At 43.8% G+C, this 16,076-nt stretch overlaps 1 protein-coding gene across 1 annotated transcript; it reads right to left on the bottom strand.

Annotated features, from left to right (window-relative positions):
• Positions 1-10,500: 10,500 nt before the first annotated feature.
• On the bottom strand, positions 10,501-14,388 carry shfl (shiftless antiviral inhibitor of ribosomal frameshifting). The gene is given in 11 exon segments (XM_070433758.1): positions 10,501-11,006; positions 11,149-11,309; positions 11,401-11,504; positions 11,729-11,752; positions 11,754-11,799; positions 11,801-11,886; positions 12,035-12,076; positions 12,409-12,468; positions 12,635-12,684; positions 13,351-13,486; positions 13,960-14,388. Coding segments are annotated over 11 exon segments (954 nt in total). The 5' UTR covers positions 13,987-14,388; the 3' UTR covers positions 10,501-10,788.
• Positions 14,389-16,076: the final 1,688 nt, after the last annotated feature.

The raw sequence follows: 16,076 nt of genomic DNA, 5'->3' as shown, positions 1-16,076 counted from the left end.
GCTTGTGGAAGGCTACCGAAAACGTTTGACCCAAGTTAGACACTTTAAAGGCAATGCTACCAAATACTAATTGAGTGTATGTCAACTTCTGACCCACTGGGAATGTGATGAAAGAAATAAAAGCTGAAAAAAATAATTCTCTCTACTATTATTCTGACATTTCACATTCTTAAAATAAAGTGGTGATCCTAACTGACCTAAGACAGGGAATTTTTACTAGGATTAAATATCAGGAATAGTGAAAACTGAGTTTAAATGTGTTTAGATAAGGTGTATGTAAACTTCTGACTTCAACTGTAAAATACAGGCTGGATATACACCACAAGAATGAACAAAATAACATGTTACACACATGTTGGTTATATCATCCCTCTAATGATAGATGGACCAATTCCAGGCTGAAGTACAGGTGCTATTGGATGTGRGTGACAAGAGTGGTTCAATCAGCACATAGCCATGTGTTTTGCATTCAATATCCCAGCCAGTCACAAAGGTTCCTAATATCCTCATTGTCTTTTTGGACATTGGGGTCAACTCTAGGGATGAATCTGTGAAATGGGATTGCTGCTTTATCCAGCTCAATCCTACCCAGGCCACAGAGGTAGTTTCAGTGAAATGGCGAGTCTCACTGAGTAGGCAGTCAATCTCAGGCATGTTGCTGCCTCTCACACTGCCAACTAAAATGCTCCTGAGGGAGAGCATGATTAGTCCTTAGTGTTATCTCTCGTTCACCAATCAAATCAAATCAAGCTTTATTTATACAGCACATTTCAGACATGGAATGCAACGCAATGAGCTTCACAGGAAAAAAAAATGTTAAAAACCTACGAAAATAAAAGCTGAAATATTTACTACACAACAAACATAAGATAAACATACAAAAGAATGACACAAACTGAACAACTAAAAAGCACCCTAAGGAAAAGCAAGGCTAAAACATGTATTTTAACATCTCTTTTAAATATGTCCACAGTTTCYTCCCCCCTCAGGTTCTATGGGTGTAACGGCTCTCGTTGGTGGTATGAAGAGTGGACCAAGGCACAGCGGGGTAAGTGTTCATGATTCTTTTATTTCAAAAACACTCTAACAAAATAACAAACGTGAAAACGAAATCGCACAGTTCTGTCAGGCAGAAACCCAAAATAGAAAACAAGATCCCACAAAACCCAAAAGGAAAATGACAATTTATATATGATCTCCAATCAGAGACAACGATAGACAGCTGCCACTGATTGGGAACCAGCCTCGGCCAAAAACAAAGAAATAGAAAACATAGACTTTCCCACCCGAGTCACACCCTGACCAAACCAAACATAGAGAATAATAAGGATCTCTAAGGTCAGGGCGTGACAGTACCCCCCCCCCCCAAAGGTGCGGACTCCGGCCGCAAACCTGAACCTATAGGGGAGGCTCCGGGTGGGCACCTACTCTCGGTGGAGGCTCCGGTGCGGGACACAGACCCCGCTCCGCTTGAGGCTCCCCCCACTTCGGTGGCGCCTCTGGTGCAGGGATCGTCGCCYGGACCTCCGGAACGTAAATCGTCGCCGGGGACTCCAGGCTAGGAATCCCCCCTGTAAGCTCCGGACTGAAGACCCTCGCTGGAGGCTCCGGACTGGGGACCGTCGCTGGAGGCTCCGGACTGGGGACCGTCGCTGGAGGCTCCGGACTGGGGACCGTCGCTGCAGGCTCCGGACTGGGGACCGTCGCTGGAGGCTCCGGACTGGGGACCGTCGCTGGAGGCTCCGGACTGGGGAAAGTCGCTGCAGGCTCCGGACGGGACGTCGCTGCAGGCTCCGGACTGGGGACCGTCGCTGCAGGCTCCGGACTGGGGACCGTCGCTGCACGTGCGGTCCGCGACTGGGGACCGTCGCTGCAGGCTCCGGACAGGGGACCGTCGCTGCAGGCGCCTTGCCATGGATCGTCGCTTCAGGCTCCGGGCCATGGATCATCACTGGAGGCTTCGTGCCATGGATTATCACTGGAGGCTCCGGGCCATGGATTATCACTGGAGGCTCCGGGCTATGGATTATCACTGGAGGCTTCGTGCCATGGATCATCACAGCAGGCTCCGGGCCATGGATCATCACTGGAGGCTTCGTACGTGGAGCCGGAACAGGTCTCACCGGACTGAGGAGACGTACTGGCAGCCTGGTGCGTGGAGCTGCCACAGGGCTTACCAGGCTGGGGAGACACACTGGAGGCCTTGTACGTGGAACCGAAACAGGTCTTACCGGACTGGGGAGATGCACTGGAAGCCTGGTGCGTGGAGCAGGCACCAGATACACTGGGCCGTGGAGGCGCACTGGAGGTCTCGAGCGTAGAGCTGGCACAACCCGTCCTGGCCGGATGCTTACTTTCGCCCGGCAAATGCGGGGCGCTGGCACAGGACGCACTGGGCTGTGAAGTTGCACCGGAGACACAGTGCYCAGAGCCGGCGCAGGATATCCTGGGCCGAAGAGACGCACCGGAGACCAGGAGCGCTGAGCCGGCACAATCCGTCCTGGCTGAATGCCCACTCTAGCACGGCAAATGCGGGGAGCTAGCACAGAGCGCACCGCATAACACGGTGCCTGACCAGTCACTCGCTCCCCACGGTTAAGCACGGGGAGTTGGCTCAGGTCTAAACCCTAACTCCGCCAATCTCCCCGTGTGCCTCCCCCCCAAAAAAATGTTTGGGGCTGCCTCTCGTGCTTGCTTTGTTGATTTAACTCCTCGTATCGTCGCCGTTCCGCTCTCGCTGCCTCCATCTGCTCCCTTGGACGGCGATACTCTCCGGCCCTTGTCCAGGGTCCTTCTCCATCCAGGATTTCTTCCCATGTCCACTCCTCCTGGCCACGCTGCTTGGTCTGTTTTTGGTGGGATCTTCTGTAACGGCTCTCGTTYGTGGTATGAAGAGTGGACCAAGGCGCAGCGGGGTAAGGGTTCATGATTATTTTATTTCAAAAACACTCAAACAAAATAACAAACATGAAAACGAAAGCGCACAGTTCTGTCAGGCAGAAACACTAAACAGAAAACAAGATCGGCACAAAACCCGAAAGGAAAATGAACACACTTATATATGATCCCGCAATCAGAGACAACGATAGACAGCTGGCCATCTGATTGGGAAACCACACTCGGTTCCACAAAACAAAGAAATAGAAACATAGATTTCCCACCGTGTCAGCACTGCTGACCTAACCCAAACATAGAGAAAAATAAGGATCTCTAAGGTCAGGGCGTGATAATGGGAGGCTATTCCAGAGGTCTGGGGGCATAATAACTAAAGGCTGCCTCTCCATGCCTCTTGGTCCTAGACTTTGGGTAGTTAAAAAGGACTGTGCCTTGGAGGGACCTACTGGGTACATAACTTAAAACATGTCTGACATGTATTGGGGTGAACAATAGAATAATCTTAAAATGAATTCTATAACTCACAGGCAGCCAGTGCAGAGACCTTTAAACCGGTGTAATGTGTGCTCTCTGTCTGGTCTTGGTCAGTACTCGTGCTGCCGCATTCTGTACGATTTGCAGTTGACCAATGGCTTTCTTGGGTAGASCAGACAGGAGAGCATTACAGTATTCAAGCCTGCTTGTAGTAAAAGCATGGATGATTCTCTTTGTATCAGCCTGAGAGAGAACCGTTGGCAATGTTCCTCAGGTGGTAAAAAGCTATTTTGGTCACATTCCTAACYTGTGATTTGATATTTTGTACAGAATCTAAAATAAAACCTGGGTTTTTTACCTTTTGTTTTATCTTTATTGCCCGTGAATTAGAATGTGCAGCTAGATTCTCTCTCTGTGCTTTGGCTCCAACAATAAGTACCGCAGTCTTGTCTTGATTTAGCTGGAGGAAGTTGTGAGCCATCCAAGAATTTAAATCACTAATACGGTCTAATAATTTATCTGTGGAGCTAAAATCCTCTGGTGACACAGAAATGTAAAGTTGTGTATTGTCTGCGCATCAGTGAAAATCAATGCTTTGCTTTCTGATAACGCTGCCAAGGTGTAACATATATATAAACTGAGCAGTAAAGGACCCAATATCTAACCTTGTGGAACACCACATGTGATATGTGTTTGATGGGTGACCAAAAAAAAGGGTGACAAAAAAGTCTTGCCCGGTTAAATCAATCCGAAACCAATTTATAACTGGACCAATGGCTTTCACATAACTCTCTGGACAATGTCAATAATAAAGTTAACCAGTCCACCATCAACTATCAAGGTATTCGTTTTATGTTAACAAATGTAAGACGTCAATCTCATTTAATTGCAGACAAAGACATTCCATTTGATTGGTAATCATCTTTGTGCTTTTAGCATAACTCTCCCAGATGCCAACATTTCGTCAAGGCACACATCTACAGAAAGGAACCTTTCAGTTGAGGTAAGACATTTCTCTCTGACACTTTGTGGTGATTGAAAGTAGTCAGACATCTCTGGCCYTGTTTAGGCGTGGAGTGATGAGGGAAGGGTCAGAGGATGCAGAGAGATGAGATGAGTTAGACCAGACTAGACCAAGGCTGATTGAGGATGTGATCTAAGGAGGGTCCTCAGATGATCTGAGTGTCCTGATGAGAAACACTGTCACCACTCTCCAAACGGACAGGGAATAAATTAGACTGCTTCTGTCCATATGAATTCTAGACAAAAAGGAACGACAACACCACCATGTCACTGCTCATAACCGTCTCTACAGTAATGTGGCTACAAATATCCTGTAATTCCTTGTCTAGCAAGGGTAATACTGGTGCTATCTGGAGGCGAAAGAAACGCACACCTGTTTAGGTGCTGGCTGGCAGAGTAGAACACTTGAAAAAGAAAAGGAGAGCCACACACTCTAGGAGCTCAGACGCACTAATTTAATAACCTAATAACCAACGTTTTCGACAGACAAGCTGTCTTCATCAGGGTATAGTCGTGGTGCTATATCATATTTATGCACATACAGTACCAGTCAAAGAAGTTTGGACACACCTACTCATTCAAGGATTTTCTTTATTTTTAATGTAAAATAATATTGAAGACATCAAAACTATGAAATAACAAATATTGAATCATGTAGTAAGAGAGCTTACTCCAATGAATATGTCTGTCACGACTTCCGCCGAGGTCGGTCCCTCTCCTTGTTCGGGCAGCGTTCGGCGGTTGACGTCACCGGTCTTTAGTTTTCTTAGTACCGTGTTTTGTTCGCCTCAATAAAGGGCTCCGTTTGCTACCCATTTCTGCTCTCCTGCACCTGACTTCCCTGCAGCCAGTTACGCATTCCTTTACAGAACTCCACACCCAGACATGGGGGGAAACAGAGGGTTATATGCAAGACGAGTAATGAGGGAATGCAAACCAGGTGTGCGGGAAAACAAGACAAAACAAATGGAAAATGAAAGGTGGATCGGCGATGGCTAGAAGACCGGTGACGTCGACCGCCGAACACCGCCCGAACAAGGAGGGACCGACCTCGGCGGAAGTCGTGACAATGTCATTCATATGACTGGGCATTTCCCTCAATGATGGATTGACTCAATAATTTGCCTGAGAGACCAGCATGTGTCTTTGAGGCATGTTTCCTCTAAAGTCCTCGACTGATTGGAAAGCAGTTAAACTCAAATCAAACATCAGTCAGTTAGTTGGTGTGTTGCCTTATGGTACACACTCGCTCTCCACTGCAACGTGTGTGTGTCACAGATGGGCTAGATCTCACTACCTGCCAGACTGAGCTGTGAGGTACACCCACACCCTGTTAGGAAATTGTCTTTTAAAGAGCGAGTCACTGAGAGGCATCTGCCTTCATCTCCTCTCCACACCACTAGCTACTGTGTGGTAAACTACTGACGCACTCTGGGCTTTATAATCAAGTCAACCCCTTTTAACTTAACTATAACTGTCACATCGGAAGATAAGCAGTGTTAAATCACACATGGGATGGCAAGCCACTGTATTGAGTCAATGAATGAGTTGTGTATTCAATACTCAGCAGGATCTTACCATTTAGTCCGACCTTCTGTTTATTATATGAAGATATCAGGGTAACACATACAGTGATGCCATTTAAATTAAAGTAATAACGATATAACRAKGTTATTTTATTGATCATTTAGAAATCATCAATAAACTTTTACTCCTTCTCCAGGGAAAAGATAACCTTGAAAATAGATTCATCCCTGAGGCATTTCCAAGCTCCTAACTGCTTTCCATATGCTTCAATTTGGCAAACAAATATTATTTTCCAGGGGCAAAGAGTGTGCACAGCGGGTCTGAAATTATTGACACCCTTGATGAAGATGAGCAATAATGACTGTATAAAATAAATTATTCAAATACTGGGCTATATTGTACGCTCAAAAACAAGTGGGAAATTATATAATTTTATAGTAATACAATTGCTAAAGAAAAATTGATTTTGCTTAACAAGTAATAACTTTTTTCTCAAAAAGGTAGCGGTCCCAATTATTGACACCCTTAAAGATTCGTAAAAATAAAGTAGTCAAAAGTTTAGTATTTGGTCCCATATTCCTAACAAACAATGAATACATCAAGCTTGTGACTCTACAAACTTGTTGGATGCATTTGCAGTTAGTTTTGGTTGTGTTTCAGATTATTTTGTGCCCAATAGAAATGAATGGTAATTAATGTATTGTGTCAGAAAATCCTGAATGACTATTGGTTTTATTGGTTTATTAGAATCCCTATTAGCTTTTGCTGAAGCAGCAGCTACTCTTCCTGGGGTCCACACATGCAACACGACAAGTAACAAAACACTGATAGACAAGAACCGTCACACAAATATAAAATACAACGATATACAAACAATACAACTAAAGAATGTATATATATATWTTTTTTWACCTTTATTTAACTAGGCATGTCAGTTAAGAACAAATACTTATTTACAATGACGGTCTACACKGGCCAAACCCGAACAGCGCTGGGCCAATTGTGCGCCTCCAAATGGGACTCCCAATCACGGCCGGTTGTGATACAGCATGGAATCTAACCAGGGTGTCTGTAGTGACGCCTAGTGACGGTCTAAGGCACTGAGATGCAGTGCCTTAGACCGTGTTAGTGTGTCAGTGTGTGTCATTTCACAGTTCCTATTGTGCCATGAGATGTTGTTTTATAAAACATCTTTAGGTCATTTTGATGTTTGCTTGAGTAATTGGAGATAGAAGGGTGTTCCATGCGATCATGGCTCTGTATAATACTGTGACGAGTCCCCTGTCTTGTGGGGTATGTATGGGTGTCTGAGATGTATGTTATTTGATTACGCAGACAATCTGGAATTCTCATCAAAGTAATATTTCTCATAATAACTACAAGTTAAGTATTTAATCTCTCTTTAACCCTCAACAAGGAAAGATTGGCATGCATGTTGTTGATGTTATGCAGTTACTGTGCATTCGGAAGGTATTCAGACCCCTTCCCCTTTTCCACATTTTGTTAAGTTATAGCCTTATTCTAAAATCGATAAAATAAAATAAATCCTTATCAATCTGATTGGACATGATTTGGTACCACAGTTAACAGTGCATGTCAGAGCAAAACCAAGCCATGAGATCAAAGGAATTGTCCGAGGAGCTTCAAGACAGAATTGTGTCGAGGCACAGATCTGGGGAAGGGTACCAAAACATTTCTGCAGCATTGAAGGTCACCAAGAACACAGTGGCCTCCATCCTTTTTAATGGAAGAAGTTTAGAACCACCAAGACTGTTCCCAGAGCTGGCCACCCGGCCAAACTGAGCAATCGGGGGAAAAGGGCCTTGGTCAGGGAGGTGACCAAGAACCTGATGGTCACTCTGACAGAGCTCCAGAGTTCCTCTGTGGAGATTGGGGAAGTTTCCAGAAGGTCAACCATCTCTGCAGGACTTCACCAATCAGGCTTTTATGCTAGAGTGGCCAGACGGAAGCCACTCCTCAGTAAAAGGCACGACAGCCCGCTTGGAGTTTGCCAAAAAGCACCTGAAGGACTCTCAGACCATGAGAAACAAGAMTCTCTGGTCTGATGAAACCAAGATTGAACTTTTTGGCCTGAATGCCAAGTGTCATGTCTGGAGGAAACATAGCACCATCTCTACGGTGAAGCATGATGGCGGCAGCATCATGCTGTGGGATGTTTTTCAGCAGCAGGGACTGAGAGACTAGTCAGGATCGAGGGAAAGATGAATGGAGAAAAGTTCAGAGAGATCTTTGATGAAAACCTGCTCTAGAGCACTCAGGACCTCAGACCGGGGCAAAGGTTCACCTTCCAACAGGATAACGACCCTAAGCACACAGRCAAGACAATGCAGGCTTCGGGACAAGTCTCTGAATGTCCTTMAGTGGCCCAGCCAGAGCCTGGACTTGAACCAGATTGAACATCTCTGGAGAGACCTGAAAATAGCTGTACAGTGACGCTCCCCATCCAACCTGACAGAGCTTGAGAAGATCTGCAGAGAAGAATGGGAGAAACTTCCCAAATACAGGTGTGCCAAGCTTGTAGTGTCATACCCAAGACGAATCGAGGCTGTAATCGCTGCCAAAAGGTGCTTCAACAAAGTACTGAGTAAAGGGTCTGAATACTTATGTACATGTGATATCAGTTTTAAAAAATGAAGAAAAAAAAGTCTAAAAACCTGTTTTTGCTTTGTCATTATGGGGTACTGTATGTAGATTGATGAGAAAAAAACTATTGAATCAATTTTCGAATAAGGCTGTAACGTAACAAAATTTGGAAAAAGTCAATGGGGTCTGAATACTTTTCGAATGCACTGTAAAGGCAAGGCGTGCTGTCGTTTTCAACCAGCTGCAGATTTGCTAGGTTTTTCTTTGCTTCATTTGACCATATTACCGGACAGTAATCAAGATGGGACATACCCCTCCCCATCTTCACAACAACTTAGTCAATATGATAATTGACCATCCAATGATAATTGACCATCCAATGTTATACCTAGGAGTTTAGTCCCTCTGTAACTTTCTCACTCATCATTATTTACGATTCATTAAGGATTATCCGCAATCAAGGTAGCACCCACATTAATGTAGAAGTGTTTAGAAACATTATAATCGTATTTACAATAAAAGTGATTCCAAAAAGACACAATACATGATTTTCTATTGGGCACAAAATGATCTGAAACACAACTTAAACTAACCGCAAATGTGWCCAAAAAGTTTGTAGTCACAAGCTTGATGTAGTCATTGTGTGCTACGAACATGGGACCAAATACAAAACTTTTGACTATTTTATTTATAAGAATCTTAAGGGGTGTCAATAATTTTGATCACTACCTTTTTGAGAGAAAAATAATAATACCTGTTAAACAACATCTCTTTCTCTGAGGWATTGTATTATTAGTATAAAATAAAAATTTCCCAGATTTTTCCCACATACAATATAGCTCAGTATTTGAATTCTTTAGTTTATAAAATCAATATTGCCTTATTTTGTCAATCTTTTAATCATACTTTGAACCCCACTGTAAATGTTTTTCTCGGGTTATTCTTAAACAAACAGAATACACTGTGCTTTATTGGTGTACAGGTCTCTTCTAAGATTATTTACAGTGATATATTAAAATCCACGTGGCATGTCTGTCATTTTTCTCCTAATAAATTAAAATGGCTACCCGGACTATTTGCATTGACCCCTTTTTTACCCTGCTTCTACTTTCTGTTTATTATCTATGGCATTGTCATTACCCTAACTACATGTACATATTACCTCAATTAACCTGTACCCGCACATTGACTCGGTACCGGAACCCCTATATATAGCCTCGTTATTGTTCTTTATTGTGTTACTGTCCCACCCTGACCGTAGATTGCTTTGTATGTTTCTATTTTTGTTTTGGTCAGAGTGTGATGTGGGGTGGGCATTCTATGTTTGTATGTTCTAGGTTTTGTATTCTATGTTTTGGCCTGGTATGGTTCCCAATCAGAGGCAGCTGTCTATCGTTGTCTCTGATTGAGAACCATACTTAGGTAGCCTGTTTATCTGTTAGTTGTGGGTGGTTATTTCTGTTTAGTTGTGTATCACCTGTCAGAACTGTTTTCGGTTATTCCTTTTGTTATTTTGTATTTAGTGTTCCGTTTCGAATAAATAATATGAACACGTATCAAGCTGCACCTTGGTCCTCACCTTTCTTCTACCGACAGCCGTTACAGTTACGTTTTTGAATATTTTTGAATTTTTTTTTTAAAACTCTGCATTGCTGTGTTAAGGGCTTGTAAGTAAGCGTTTCACCTGTGTATTCGGTCATGTGGCAAATACATATTTGATTTGAACCCGAGTCGTATTGAAATTATAATAAGTATTTGATTTCATAATGCATTATTTGTGTTTTTTGGGGGAAAACCAAAATGCATTTGTGTTTTATATATGATTGTTGTTCAAGTTTGATATGACAAATCTATTTGAACACACCATCACTAGAAAACTAACTCCTGAATAGGTAACCAAAAGTAAAGCCAGAATTTTGGGGCAGTAGCCAGAGCGGTCAATCTCCCGTTGTCATTCAGACATTAAAAAGCAGCAGCAACACGTGGCAACACTTCAATAAGCATAAACAAAGCAAAAGCAAAACGTGAAACTAGTTATATCATCTCACTTATATCATCTGACTGTTGGAAATATTGAACAGTATTTTCATGGTTTTAAAATGAAAGGAAAGTAGACCAATACTATGTCGGTAGGCCTAGAGATGCCACGCTACACTGGACATGTGAACCTAAGGGTAAGCCATCATATCCTGATCGTTGGAAGCACCATTGGGGAAGCATGGAAGCTGCTCACGACTGTTGGTCACTGGTAACATCAGTGCTGCTCTAGCTGCTGCTGCTACCACTASTGTTGTCCTCTTCACTCTCCTCTCTGATGTCATCCATGATGAGGTCGTACAGGTTCTCCAGGCTTCCTTGGCTCAGGCAGGTGTTGACGGTGGAGCCGGAGCTGATGTGGATGGAGCTGGGATTGACCACGCGAGGCTTCCTGTTCCTCTGGCGACTGCGGGGGTGGACACACTCTGTCCCAGGAACATGGGGCTCTGGAATGGAAGTACAAGGCCAGTTAGTTGGCTGGAGCCAGCAGCCAGACAGACATGTAAAAGGACGCCATCTGGTGGTACTTGTTTGTAGTAACACACTCTCTGTACAGCGCAATGTGTGGGTGTGTGTGTGTAGTTTAACCTTGTCTGTTGTAACAGTCCTCAGCGAGGCAGCTGTGTGGGGTAGGTTTTCTGGGTCCTACTACTCCTACCCCTCCCTTGCGTGGAGGAAGAATCTCTGTTGGGATCACCAGAGTTCGGCAGGAGTAGCAGGGGGAGCCCAAATCCATCCTCCCAAAGCCRCTGATGGACAAATCAAACCAAGTGCATAGAGATTAAATCACATGTATAATTTCTRATAATCACACATGTACAGGACAGCTCCAGCTTTTACCTGAAGGAGCGTGTGCATTTGGTGCAGCAGAACTCTCCAATACCCCACATTTTGTCATAAGGGACAGGGTCATATTTCTTCTTGCACAGGTGACAGCGAGATACCTAGATGAGAGATGACAGTCAGTTGGGGCCCCGGTTAGTAGATGAACTGGCCATGTGAAATACACATTCTAAGACAAAGAACAAGGTAACAAAACACAGTTACAGACACAGGCATGGGAAATACTTGTTGAACTGATTGTGCATGGTTGGCATGCATATCAAACAGTGTACCAATGTGTGAAGACCACGGTGAGATTACAGGTGGGTATATGGAAGAGCATTACCCCTCTTCTCTGGGGCACCCGACGGCCACCAGTCCTTGTCACAGGTCTGACAGGCAAACTGGTCAGGACAGAGGGGTGAGGGTGGCGCGGGCATTATCAAACATTCTCTTGTTCTTCTCAGTGAAGAGGCAGGCAACCGCAGACGCTTCTCCCAGCTCCTGAAGACTCAACACACACGAGCCACAACACACATTAAAGGCAGGGACGCCACTCATGCGCACACACACCTTTAGTTAGCCAATCCACTTAACCCTCATTCTCTTTCCCTTACCAGTAAAGTCGGAAAATAGCCTGTGGATGACTGACCTTGATATCATTATCGTCTTCAGGCTGTCTGCTTCCTCGGTGCTGTAGGAGACAACAAGTAAGTCATAGAATTAGAAATAGTCAAGGCAACCAATTTTTACCAACTGATTATCAGATTGGATATAGGACCAAATGTAATATGATAGGAGTTTTATTCCCTCTTTCAGCCCTTGAACAATGTTGTTATAATAGCTCACAAATCTATTCCCAATGTGTTATTAACCATTACCAATATGGTTATGGAATACGGAACTTCAACATCAACAGAGATTTTTGCATTATYCTGAAATGCCTGAAATCCAGATGTCTTCTGAMGAARATTGACTCTTTAACCCAATGAAAAYGGACTAACTAACACRGTGACTGTGTTGTACCTGTTGTGCAGGAGGGACCAGAGGTTCCCTGTCCTCAGCTGTGAGTCTCTGCACCACATTCTGAAAGAGAGAGAGGTGGGTCAAGGGTCAGGGTACAACTGAACTATCATGTTTATGACCACAAAGACCACATTTTCAAAGAATTACAGACCCTCCTGGATACACCCATAAGCCAAATAGACACACACAAAGCGACAGAGAATAGTATGGAATTCATTAATGTAACCTTGACTGCCTGATCCGTCTCTAAGCATTTTCTGTCCTCATCATCCAGCTCTGCACGGCAAGAGTAGAGAAAGAGGAAGAATCAGAGATTWGATTGTCAACATGGCCAACCCTTTGACGCAAATAAAATAGGTATGGTTGTTAAACCACCAGAGAGCATGTCTGAATAGAGAGGATAAAGAGGAAATCAGCAGCTGAAACAATAACAGTCTTCCTCGCCCCTGTTTCTGTAAAACATGTATGGATGGGGCTGGAGAAATGTAGACACTTTTAAATGTATACACAGAGCTATGGATGCAAGGACTGACCATCCATGATATAAAAATGATAGTTTTAACCATGTTTTGAGGCTATATGGTGTTTTTTCTTCATTTACTTTGTTTACAAACAATGGAGTAAAACAAGCTTATATTTTGGGTTCTGATGGGTTACGACAGTTGAACTAAGCTCATGAGGCATTTATAAGTTATATTCTTCAAGAATCAATGGGTACATATCATAAATGCATAAGTCCAACAAATGGATGTAGCAACTGCAAATTGCCACTTTAAGGGATAGTTTCCAGGACAGATGAATCCTAGTTTTGTTCCTGGACTAAGGGGCACATTTAACGGAGAATCCCCATTGTACAAGCTTTTTAGTACAGGACCTGGTGTCTTGGAAACCCCCTATGGTGGTATGACTGGGGTTAGCATTTACTGTAAACCATTTCTTTACCGTTGCCTTTCTTCAGTATAACTGCCCAGGTGACCATTTGATGATTGTTGGCATAGCGTCTCATCAGTAAGGTTGCCTTTTCCACCGCTATCTTTCCATGGAATGTCTCCCTGAACCGCCTGACACTTTTCTCCAGCTGAGTTAACAGACAAATAAGAAAAGGTCAATAAGAATCTAAAATAAACAGGCTGGTCTCAATCATGTTGTAAATAAAATAGAAGATCGGGCACATTCAACAGGAAGATCGACAGAGCATTGCAACAAATGCAAATGCAGCCTAAGGGCATGGTTTATTCAAAAACAGATCACAACACAACGCACAATGAAACACACTGCTCTTGCCCTGTCCTCTCTAACCACATAGGCCTATTTATAAAGTGTAATAACTCTATAGTGTTTGATGACGTTATTTAAGTTTGGGCTAAACGTATGAGAAATGTGATTAAAAAAAACATATTTATTATCCAACATTAAAAGTTTCACATCGACCAAAACACAAATTGGACATTGGATCCGTAGGACTACAATACAAACAAGAAAGGCGCATACAAATCGACCATATAAAACAGTGTTACTGGCCAAATGAAAACTAAGTTTACCGTAGCCTACCTCAAATTCATCTTGCAGACAGCTCATTTTGTTATCGTCTAGGCTTTTTTTTACCCTTGTATATGTCGTTCTATGGCAACATATTTTGCAACAATCGATCTATTTCCTTGTAGCGCTGCAGTTGCAGTGTGTTGACTAACGTTAACAACTTTCACGTTGATAAGATGGCGCGTTCAAAACCACTGGGAACTTGGAACAATACGATGTCAGATCATTACGTCAGGGATCTTTAAGGTGATAAGTCGGAGCTCTGGTAAGAGGCCGAGTTCACGAGTTGAAATTCCGAGTTGGATGACCGTTCAAATCAMWWTTTTTCCAGTCGGAGCCCCTTTTGTTGTGCGAGTTTCCATTTGTTTTAACAGACTGAAGTCGGATTTCGGGATTCCCAGTTCCGAGTTGTTTTGAACGTATCATTAGACTGGTCATACGTACCACGCGTCCACGCACGCACGCACACGCACGCCACACCGTAAAAACAAACACACACCAACCAATGAACACACAACCAGCCCCCGCTACCTCTTCTTCTTCTTATTTGGTGTCATGGCGTTGCACATTTTGTTTGTGCATTTCGCCACCTACTGTGCGGCAGTGTATGTTCAATCACATTATACAAAAATAAAAAGGGGTAATACATATGTATATATACATTTCACCACCAACCAACCCTACAACTATATACCACTATTTAATTAAAAAACATCTAAAAAATCTCACACCCAGCTGCCAGCTACACTCATTAAAAAACCCACTACCCCATTCCACTACTTTGACCCTATCTGCTCCTACACCATGCCAARGGCCTGGGAGGACGGGACACCCCCACTCAACACACCCTGTAACTCTTCTGAATTCAAATGTCATATACCCAAATACTTCTCTGCAGCTGCCACCACAGCATCTATTTTCTGTGATTTACGTTCCCTTTCTGCGGTACAGTTGATAACCATTGCTATGAACGCTAAGAAGGCAGCCTCACTGAAGCTCAAAACACTGTGGCCTCTCCCTCTGTGCTGGCACAGATCTACGACTCACTGGGCTCCTCTCAGGATTCCTCACCTTTGACCCATCCGCCTCTGCTTTCTTCACTGCCTCAGCATACAACACCTTCTGCACTACTCTCTGGCCACTTCAACCTGCCACTCTCGTACCGAACACTTCCCATCCCCAGCAACATGGGCACCACTACAGTTGACACACACAACTTTCCCAAAACGACACAATCCTCTGTCCAATGCCCTCCTGCACACTTCTCACATCTTGGAATCTCCCTCCTACACACTGGTGCAACATGACCATAAACGTTGTACCTGAAACAGAGCAGTCGATTCACCACAAAAGCTCTAACAGGACAACTGATATATCCTAACATGACTTTGTCTGGTAAAGACTCCGGCTCAAAACTCAAACTGTTTCACCATGCTCCCCACCAGGTCTGTGTCGCACCAAACGGCGGGCGTCAAGAGCAAAACACGAAACAGATCATGACCCAAGTTGCGTGACACGGAGCGCCTGCTCCCTCTGGTCAGAAGAAACATAAACAAAAAGTCCACTTCAGGTCACCTTCACGGATTCTACTGGACCCAACTCCTTTCCCACCCATCCTGAAATCACAAATGGATCTGCCAAAAGGCAAGGGTCCACTCTCTCCCAATATGTCACTCCTATTGAACTAGATTATTTTGTATTTTGTTCAATGATGTCAAGCTCTTCACCACACCTTCCACCTCACTTAACTCACCCTCATACACTTCCATTTCTCCTCTAGAACTCAGTCTGGCTCATGGCTCTCTCTGTTTGACACCAATCATCTTCAACACCCCATCTCCATTTTTATCTCCATCTTCCTCCAGATTCAAATACAACCTCTGCTTTCCTCATTCTCTTCAACCACCTCTTCCTCTTTTTCCACCTCCATTCCTCCTCAGAAATCCAAATTTCTTTGTCCCTGTCCCAATATTCCCGTTCTTGCTCCAGGATTCCTCTTCAGAACCCCTTTCAAGTGAACCGTTCCAACCAGCCCTCTCTGCTTCTTCTTCTTTGGGATTGGATTGGTGGATCCCATCCAACTTTTAAGGTGCATACACCACCACCTACTGTACTGGAGTGTAAGGCCA

The sequence above is a fragment of the Salvelinus sp. IW2-2015 genome, linkage group LG20 (genome assembly GCF_002910315.2).
Source record: "Salvelinus sp. IW2-2015 linkage group LG20, ASM291031v2, whole genome shotgun sequence".
NCBI classification, from domain to species: domain Eukaryota; kingdom Metazoa; phylum Chordata; class Actinopteri; order Salmoniformes; family Salmonidae; genus Salvelinus; species Salvelinus sp. IW2-2015.
The sequence above is the reverse complement of the archived record's forward strand: the minus strand, read 5'-3'. Positions and strand labels throughout refer to the sequence as shown.